Genomic DNA, 10,660 nt, shown 5'->3' with positions numbered 1-10,660 from the left:
GGCAGGGAAAATGTATTACTGGAGCTCATTCGGAATAATCAAATTTAATCACCATGATGTTAATAAAAAAGGGTTTAACAGTCTAGCAACCAAGGAGAGAGTAGATTTATCTCGAAAACCTCCAGCCACTTGTTGAGATCAAATAGTTCACCAAGGTTCTTAGCAGCCAGAAATGAAGTTTAAGTTACCAGGTGGGGGGGAGCAATGAGGTTGAAGAGAGAAAGCCGGGATAAACAGGAACTCGTTTTTGGTTCAGCTTGGAGTCATCCAGGTAAATTTGCTGTCAAACTGTTTAAAATGTAGACCTGGAGGTGTGAGGTATACCACGGAAAGATGATTGCATTTCACCAGATCAAATACAGGAAGCCAGCAGAGGAGAACTACAAGGGAGAAGGTGCGCAGAAAGTAAGAGTTCGGGGAGTCTTGGAAGGTGCCATGTGAGTCACACACAAACTCATAGATTTTTAACTAGAAGAAAACAGTCAAGCACTGAGTTGGTAATCCCAAAGGGCTGCTGGACCATGTTGGGGTGGTCAACTACATCGAGACCCAGAAGGCCTTCAAGAAGGATTAGGATTAAACACATTGTAATATGGAGGGGAAAGTGATCAAATGCAGGTTTGCAAGGGTGCTAAAGGAGCAAAGCATACAAAATTTCAAATTGAATCTGGATCTGAAAGCCATGAAGATTTAAATCCTTTAACATTTTGGTGACATATCAGATGGTGATTGACCTCAGACTGACTCCTTTTAAACAAGCGCTTACAACAAGCCTTACAGTACATTGAAAATCTTTATTAACAATGACAAACCGAACAAAGAAATATTTGACAAATACTTTATTTTAACACAGCTCCAGTGCGTAACTGTAGCAGCATATTAACAAACTTTCTGCAATATTAAATATATAAAGGCTTTATCATTCTTCAAAATTTATCATAACATTTCATAAAAGCAAGTATTTATATTTAGAAATGCAGACATTTGTTAAAAACGTTTGTAAAATAACAGCGCCATCTCTTATTCTGTTATAAAAATAATAGTGTGCGTTTCTGCAGAGATAAAAGCAGCAATATACTTTGTGTTTCACAAACTGAAAATTAACCAACACCGCTTGGTAGAAAAAATAAACTATATAAACCACAAAGCAATTAAGAGATGAGAAAACTTCAACGTGTCTCCTATGGGAAATCATGTCATAGGTGAGCCAGATATTTTGATTAAAAAAAACAAAATTCAATAACACATCTAAAGGGCCCCAATACCAGAAAATTGAGGGTGATTAACCATATACTCCATTTACTGTTGTCTGCTCAACATAGATCTTGTATTGTTGCAGATATTAGATTTTACATTTCTCAGGAAATTTCGCTGGTTCAGTTGAACATTCCTGTAGGCTGATTTTAGGAAGTAGAAGAAAAGAAAGTGAAGGGATACATAAAGGGTTAAGGAAGGAGGAGAATAGGACACAGCTATCAATATGTTTTTGTAAATTAAACATAAATGCCAAAAATAGAGCACATTGCAAAGAGCACTAGAACCACGAGATATTGTATAGAACAATAAAAACACAGTTCGCAATTGTGTGCGTTAGTATTTCAAATGTTAGCAGTCATTTGTCACAAATAAATGGATTGCACCACCTGGGAACTGGCTCATGGACCCATTGATAAATGGGAAGGGACAGAGTGTGAGTAAATATGCATACATTAATACGGCACATTGTGAATTACAGACACAGTGCCATCGAAGAGTTCAGATAAATCATTAATCTAGAGACTGAAAGCAAACCGATTTTCTATTATCAAAGGTCCTAGATGGCACCAAAAGTATGTACTTTATAGCAACTCGTAATGCATTTTTTTTATAACACGGGGAAGGCACAGAAGTGTTAATTTTCAGTACTAAGAGGAACATTCAGGGAAATCTGGAATAAGAATACAGATGTATGTTTTTGATAATCTGCAGTAAATCTGCATAAAGAGCAATGAAAAATTGGTATTTTACGTTTAAACTTGAACTGGGCCTGTGTGTGGGGAGGGAACTTTTCAGGTTTCTTTCTTGAAGTTTGTTCTGAGGGCTCATTGCGCTTGCAGAACGAGTTTGTGATAGCAGGAAATCATGATGCCAGACAATAAGGGTAGATAAAGGTCTGGTGAGGAGGGAAGCTATTATAAAGAATCAACTTTTCATTATTGGGTTTTATTGACATCACTTCTTTGAATCACAGGACAATTATCTACTGCTATTTGGGAGATTAACAAAACAAACCATATGTAACACAAATATGTTCTTGAAGTTACTAAGTTGCTCGGGCTGTTTAAGAAATTCCCACTTTTGTAAATCTAATTATGCTTAAGATTTCTTTTTAAACTACTCGCTAGGTAAAGCATCACGTCCCTGGAATATAAAATATGTGGCAATGCACCTGGGGTGATTAGTGACAACAAACGTCACACTAGCAAATTCTAACACTATCATCAGGCATCTCACTCACAGTGTAGGCAGGTGCAAACTTTGGGATCATGTTTGTTACAGAGCAGAATGGACCAAAATCTGGATTTGATTACAGAATCCAACACATTTAAATAGTCTTATTCATGAACAAATGTACTGTGAATGCACTCAATTCTATCAATAAGATTAATATGTAGGTGGAAAGTTCTGTTGGCATTGAAAAATACACTACGGTAGCTCAGAGGAAATAAATCTGAGTATATATTCATCTATCTAATGAAAGAAATGCAAAGAACATGTTTTCTATTACTATTGTAGTAAACCATTTTGAAAGGGGAGCCATCCAGAAATCCAAATGATTGGGAAAAAAATGAACAGCACCAGCTTTGTGGTCAGGCAATTTGAGAACTGAGAAGCTGGGCAAAGGTGAAAGGTAATGAGTTAATTTGCAGAGTAAGAGTAATGTGATAATTCCTGCCCCAAAAAACTTTTCTCACAGAGTTCTCAAATAGTGAGGCTAAACCCAACAGCAAATGTTTCAAAAATATTGCAAGTAAACAAGGATATACATTTAAAGGCTAATGAAAAAACCCATCATAACAACCTAGTGTGGGTTGAAGATGGGCAGATGACTTTTGGAGTGCTTTTACAAAGAGTCATCCTATAAATCATAATAGCAACAACTTCTCACTACCAATATTGACTGTCAAACTGAAACAATATTAAAGCTCTTGGAATAAAATATCATACACATCTTTTTAAATAGAGTAGCTTCGAAAGCCCAAAGCCTCCTATAATAGAAAAACCGATTCAGACATGCTTGTAAAAAAACAAGTATTTTAATGGTTCCAATTAAACTGAATTCAAGTATTAACTCTCTCCTGTTTAAAAAAAGAATAAACTTTAAATTATTCCTAAACATCCAAAGTCATCCTAAGCATTTAACATCTATCCCCCACTGCCTAAGAGAGGAAACACAAGCACAATATGAAATTCAAACGTTTCGAATACATATAAATGACATGGAAAAGTCAAGATGAGAAGATTGGATGACATAACTAGTGTAAGGCAGTATGAGCCAATAGCTATTGACCATATAGTCTTCTTCAAAAACAATGACTGGTTTGTTGAAATCCACTTGTGTGCCTCATTTAGTAAACTATAAACTATGTGGTGATAGGACAGAAAATGTGAATCTTGAAATATTATATAGTTTACAGGTAGTAAGGCGAGTAGTGTCTAAAGCCTGACCGGGTACACAAGAAAAATTGAACATGGATGAAGTTACATATGCTAAATATTAAATTTAAAAAATGTTCGCAAGTTCATGGTCCTGACCACAAGATGGCAGCAATTCACAGTTAGCTTGGAATTCAAATGAAGCCATAAGCCGAAAGGGAATAAAAATAATCAGTCATTCTAAAGTTGAAGCACAGGCTCACGGCACAGGTCAATTTCTGGAAGCTAAAAAGATCCAAAGAGAGACTAAAACTATCACTATAATAAGAAACCCAGAAACTATACAGAGCTCCTCGGTGATGTGTTAAGAGGAGTAACTAGAAAGCTTTGAAGTACAGAGAAAATAAGCTATTTCAGTAGCAGATAATTAGGCTACTATTAAACTAGAAGTTTCATTAAGGGAAGATAGGACTAAATGCAATTGTCTCAGCAAGTAATTTTATCCATGAACACTACGACTGAAAAATACAAAACAATAGGAAATCTGTTTTAACTGTATGGATCCCACACGGCCTGGAAGTAGGCCATGACAAAGAAGGCTAGTTGTGTGTTCCTGCGCACCAATCTAGCCTCTAGAGAGATTAGTTACATTCTCCTACACTGGGAAATCACAACTTGCAACACCAGAAAACCAGAATTTCAGAACAAATAACCGACGCAGTTGCACCTGAATTCTCCATTACGGATTAACATCTTGTTAACACGCTAGTTCATGGTGCACAGGCTAAACTGAATTTTGTCAGTGACATTGAACTGTGATAGGAAACTGCTAGGAAAACTAAACAAACTGTTGGAGGTACACACAAAAATCGTACAACATATCTGCTTTAAATGTTCTATGAGGACAGAGAACTGTAGCTATCACTGTAGGTGAAAGACTGAAAAGCAATGGAGATGCACAGAACATCAAACTTTTGATAAGGAACAGGTGCTCTGTGATATGACCCACTGAAAAACATAATGATAATGAATTCTTACTTCAAAGAAGTGCACCGCAAAACACTCAACTATCTGAGTAGATCAAATTAACCAATAAAAGCTGGGTTCAGGTATATGTAAAATTCAGTTTTGGCTGCAACATATTCACAGTAACAGCAATATAAACAACACAACAACTGTGTTTGAAATATCCTTTTGACATTGAGCACTGGCTGATCATGCAAGCCTGCAAACTGCCTTATCCCTCCAACAAACATACACAAACTCTGTGAAGATTACATTTAAAGGTGCAAATTCCTGAATAAAATTGCAATTATTTTGAAATGACAATAGCACCTTAACCTCCTCCGCTGTCATAAATTAGCAAACATACTGAATTAGCAGAACGTTCAGTCAATAAAGCTAACGAAAATGTTGTGTTTCACAGTTAGCATAAGCATCACCACTTCTTAAACAAATGCAAACAAGAAAACCCTATACATAGCTCATCTGCAAATACCTGTATCTCACTGGCTGTAGCACTGAAACAACATCCTCAGTCAACAAGAGAATTTGTCTTGACTACCGTGAAGGTAAACACAAAATTCAACAAGAAAACATGGCTGGTGCAACATTAATGTTACATATTTATGCTTTAAGAAAAATCGAAGTTGTTTTGCTTATATATTTAGGTAAAGTTCAAGTAAGTGGTCAAGGTGGCCTTGACACCTGCAAGAACAGAAGATGAAGAACCAATTGTCAACAAAACTGTTCTTTCATTTTAGTAACTCCAACTGGGGATATCTAAAACTCCATGTGGTCATCTGGATACGTTAATAAATCCTACCAATATGTAACTTTAAAACAGATTACCATTTTTTGGCTTCTACTTAAATGCACTTCATGAGAAAACAGTGCATACACCATTTAAAGGACAGGTCATCTAATTATTTTGAGGATAGGCATAGTAACAGATGTATTCATAGCAGCAAAAGCAAAATTAGGCATCAGCTCATATTTCCGCACACAGAAAAAAGTTACATCAGCAACCAAGTCTAGGTAAGCACTGTGAAACATCTGTTGAAAATAATTTTGATTTCACACAAAAAACTGAAAGAACACCTTCCTACAAGTTATTAAGCAATGAAACATGGGTTCCCCAGAAACTGGTTACAATGACATTTTAACTTTACAAATCCCATAACAAAACTCACCTATTGACACAGAGGTTTAACGTCATTGTTCCAACTCAATCCAGCAGGTACCCTAATTTCATTATACGCATTCTTCAGCCCTCAATGACTGTCTACCTCTCAGTTCCATAGTTTGTGCTAAAGAAAACATGCTAAACACTCTCCTCGAATTATATTTTTTAAGGCATCTACTTCCTTTAAAAAGGAAAATCACAGATCACGTCACTGTTAATAAATAGGCGTGCAGATAGAGGATATTTCCAGCAAATGTTAAGTGAAGGCTATGAAATATATACTAGATTCTTCAGAATTTAGATGAAACTGCTACACGTACTAGTTTACCTAGAAACGCCTATTTTCTTGCTGTGTATAAATGTTAGCAAGCAACAAAAGTGTAAACTGAAGTCTCAAGTAGCTATCCCAAAGTTATAAGCACACCAAATATCCATTGTGAAATAAACAGGCAACAAAATTCACGATTCAGACAGTATCTATCATTAGACCTTGCAAAGGGTGGAGGCTGCATTTTAAAAACTATTTTGAACAAGTTTCCCATATTATGAATTTGCTTTAGGTAAATAAGAACTTCCGCATAAAGCACTAGCTTTTGGCTCATTTATATAAAAATACTAAATGAGTGTACTACTGTCAACAAGTGTGGACAGTGGTTTCAGGATAAAATAAGGTTTCTAACTGTATCAAAATATTGAAACAATTGTTTTATCCTGATCATCAAAACACAATAATTTTGGTTCAGAGTTTTGCCTACCTACACAATCTCAATGTAGGAAGAAGCAATTAGTGAGGTAAAAAGAAATTGGTAATTAAACATGTATTGACGTTCCTAAGCTAAACAAGAATTTATGTGTTACCTCCCATGCGATTATCAAGAGGACAAAATTGTATTTGCGCTCAAGTAAACGCAGGTTTTTTTTTATAAAACGTGATGCATTTAGAAGTGAATAATTTCCCTCTCCTTATCCCCTACCGATTCTCCCCACCATCCACTGCAGTGGATCCTCCACTGAATCCTCTTTTCTGTGAAATGAGAACCGATTTAAAGGAAATTATGGCAGGATAAAAAAAAAACTGAAAAAGATCCTAGGAGTACTGGGGACACGACCCAACCCAGTAATTTGGTGAGCAGAAGAAAGGTTTGATTCACAAAGTTTGACACAAAAAAACAAACTGGTCAGAGCGGCATGCCTGCAGGAAAGAGGGCAATCTGTACATGGTGGGCAAGCAGTAAATGATGCATTACAAGCAACACAAAATCTGTACGGACTAGGAGGTAAGGTAACCACACGCAGAGAATGATAAAGTGTCGGGTGTTAGAGTACATAGGGGTTTCCTACAAAGCAAGTAGGCAGATTTTCTGCTTTGCTTTTGGTGAGAAATCAAGCTTCAAACAACTGTAGGCTGGAAAATGCAAGGTCCAGAGGTCTGTGACGCACTTGGAAGGGTTTAAGACAGACACTATCGGACATAGATAAACCAGAAGAGAAGACACAGCCTAAAGAAGAAAATGCTGATCTATTAAAAAAATATATATACACATTAGATTCCTCGTGCGGTTTATTAAACACTATAAAGAGATTTCTGCTCAATCACTTTTCACTGCGCTTCACTTGGGTCAGATTTTCTGGTTTCTCCATTATGTACTATTGCTGACAAAATGAAGAAAAAAACCAGATGCTGAATAAAAAACACTCACATTTGCCAGGAAGTTTCTCAAAGGTAAGCTGGAAAGCGCCAAAATGTAATGCCATAAACTATGGACATCTTCCCAGTTTTTAATCGCAGCGCGGAAGGGGTTTAAAGGGTCTGTGTCAAATATGCACAAGTAAAGGAAGACATTCGCATCACCTCTGTGGACACCAAGGTCTCTTTAGATTTTTTACATGTTTACCAAGAAGCTGAAACTTTGTACCAATTTAAGGGAGATTCAAGCACTCGTATAGGGGGGGGGCTCAAAAGAAAGCTTAGGAAAAATGTTTGGCAACATGTACCAAATAAAATCACCCATAAGAATATAAAGAGAGAAGAAAGTGAAGCTGCACGACTGAACTCCGAACCAGAACAAAGACAATACACTTGCATTGGCTTTAACGCACCAAACTATTCAGGAGTCAGGCACGTTTTCTTTTTTGGGAGATGGAAGGGTCTAAGGTGTCTCCAAACTTGGAAAACATATTTACAGCCACAAAGTAAGCAAACACATTAAACTAGAGGCTCAGAAAAGACAATCATATTTTAAAACACATTTGTTAATTAGTCGCCTTTTCCTCAAACGTACCTCATCCTTCAAACACCCCTTTGCAGGATCCGTCCACCCTCACAGCAGACACCGCGAAACCCAATCATTTTACTTTCAAATGTTACGTGATAGCCTATTTCTCTCTTGATGGGTCAGAAGTAATTGAGAAGTGATTGATGTGAAACGACACTCTTCTATTAGGATGATGCAGGACTACTGAGTTACAAAAGCTTTTGACCATTAGGGGAAAATTGCATATGCGTTTACCAACGTAATAATTGTACTCACTGTTCATAAAAATCTAAATTGTACTTGCAACAAAAAAAGAAGAGGTAGCACATAAATGAAAAAAGACATACAACACAGGTTAAGAAAACAATGTTTAAAGACTCTTCAATCATATATTAATCTCAAGTGCCACGTATTTTAATCCTGCTTTTAAAGTACAGTTGAGAAGGTTTGAATATATACATTTTCTACAGTTTAAAATAGTTTATCGTCCTATTTCTCGCTATATCGATTTTCTTGGAATGCACCAGAAATTAATACTCTTTGGAAAAGGGGCATGTCTCAAAATAATAAATAAATACGTGTCGGCAATCACTATGGGATAAAAGCATTTGTAAAAAATAAAAATCCACAGATGTACCTTTTTTGTTTTTTCCTAAAAACTCACTGGTCACAAGTTATTTTTTTTTCATTTCCATGATTACAGCCATTATGGCACTAAAAATACTGTCGTGCATTTAGTGGCATGAATTCAGACCTTTTCTACAGCTCTCATTTCAAGGTACAGCTGGAAATAAACCACAGAAAACAAAAAACGACCTATAAAATAAAGGATAAATATTATCCATCTATTTTTATATTATAAGTATCAATTTGGAAAAGTTTATATTTTGTTCACTAGTTTCCCCCTTTGAATGTTGAAGGGGCTAAACACAACCCTTGATTCCAGCAAACATGCATCTCTCTCAGCCTCTAAACAAACATCATCGATATGGGAATGTTCAGAGAAGTCTCTTCTTGATCCTTTTGCTACTAGTGTAAAGTTACGTTTAGCAACCGCAGCCACACGGAAAATAGGCTAAATATGGTTGCTCCAATTAAAATAGGAATAAGTCATAATTTGCATTCAATTACAAAGCAAAAGCTCGTGCTCGATGTCCATAGCAGTACCACCCCATGGGAGCATAGGTATCAGTACAAGCCAGGTTAATGGCAAAAGGACCATACATTTACTGTTTTTAGTAGCCTGTGTATTAAGCCACTTCAACCACTTTGAGGCAGAGTCCTGACTTGTAGGGCAGCATAGCCACTAAAATGCAGATGTTAACACGGTCACTAAGGAAAAAAATATGATATGCATAAATCACATCAAGGAAACATGTGAGAAGAACATGGCCATACCAGGTCTGCAGTCAGCCCTTCAATATGAAGCTTTTTTCTCCAGTTTGTGCTTTGTAAGAAAGTACTTAAAAAACTCATACACAGACCATGCAATCGCAGTCGATGGCATCTGGTAAATAACCCTAGCTTGAAGACCTTTGAAATATCCTGGAATACCGCCAAGAGTGTAAACTGTACGAAAGGCATTTACCATTCCAGAAAGGTGCCCACTGATGTTCACTGAACTCAATGCCATATTTTCCTGAGTGTTCAACAGCGTTTTGCAGACGTCAAGGGGTGTAGTGGCCGCAGCAGACACAGCCCCAGCTATGGCACCAGACAGGATGTGCGACCGAGGGTTGTACTGCCGATCTGGATTGATTTGCTCCTGCATAAATTCATAAGTAATGAAGTGTATGGCCTGGAAGGGGATATTCATTGTCAGTTGGGTAGTATAACTGCGATAAAAAGCGCCCAATCCTTCGGTCCTGCTTACAGTCCGAATGCAGCTCATAACAGTCTTGTAGGGAGAATTGAACATCTGCATCCTCTGCTTTACAACTGTATTCAGGATTTGTGCATGCAGTGATAATTCCGGGTTGGAGAAGATTGAATCCACGATATGACCAAAACAGACATAGGGGGTGAAAGAAAAAAAAAAAAAGAGGCATTAGAAAGTTGCTTGCAGAGAAAAAACACAATTAGTCTGGTCAATCTTAAAAAATTTTTACAAGCGTTTAATACCTTTTATTGCATTTATAATCATTTCCATGCAAACTATACAAAATAAAAAAAACACACTTAATGCATGCATTTAACATTTATTTCTAGTGTAGAGTCTGCTGGGTGAACTTTCAAACAGAAAAAGTTCAGGAATGCTGTATTTTTATCAGCTGCCTTGTAGAAGACTGGACTGTCAAACCCCTCCTCAAAAGAAACCATCCTTCCATTTACTTACTACAGGTTAAGACAATCAATTTTTGCTTATTTTAACATTTCAGATATCAACTTGCATACGACTTTAAATTCAAGGTCTAGCTATTACATGTAGTGGATACAGACATTACTTGGGAAATAAGTGGTAGCGATTTAATTGCATTAGGAATTTAGAGGAACCTGAAATTTCTCCAATTTGCGGAGGAAACCAAGTACACAGTAGAACCCCCTGTAGAATTTCCTTTACTAATCTATGTTGGAGGAAATTCAC

At 36.7% G+C, this 10,660-nt stretch overlaps 1 protein-coding gene across 2 annotated transcripts in view; it reads right to left on the bottom strand.

The window, feature by feature from the left end:
- Positions 1-1,877: 1,877 nt before the first annotated feature.
- SLC25A37 (solute carrier family 25 member 37) overlaps positions 1,878-10,660 on the bottom strand; it is a 95,444-nt gene continuing 86,661 nt past the window's right edge. For both annotated transcript variants that reach the window (XM_078666581.1, XM_078666582.1), the window contains one exon: positions 1,878-10,014. In XM_078666581.1, coding sequence (XP_078522707.1) covers positions 9,494-10,014 — 521 coding nt within the window. In that variant the 3' untranslated portion in view covers positions 1,878-9,493. The remainder of the gene's footprint in view (positions 10,015-10,660) is intronic.

The sequence above is a fragment of the Lissotriton helveticus genome, chromosome 11 (assembly GCF_964261635.1).
Source record: "Lissotriton helveticus chromosome 11, aLisHel1.1, whole genome shotgun sequence".
Classification (NCBI taxonomy): Eukaryota; Metazoa; Chordata; class Amphibia; order Caudata; family Salamandridae; genus Lissotriton; species Lissotriton helveticus.
Note: the sequence above shows the minus strand (reverse complement) of the source record. Positions and strands in the feature narration are given on the sequence as shown.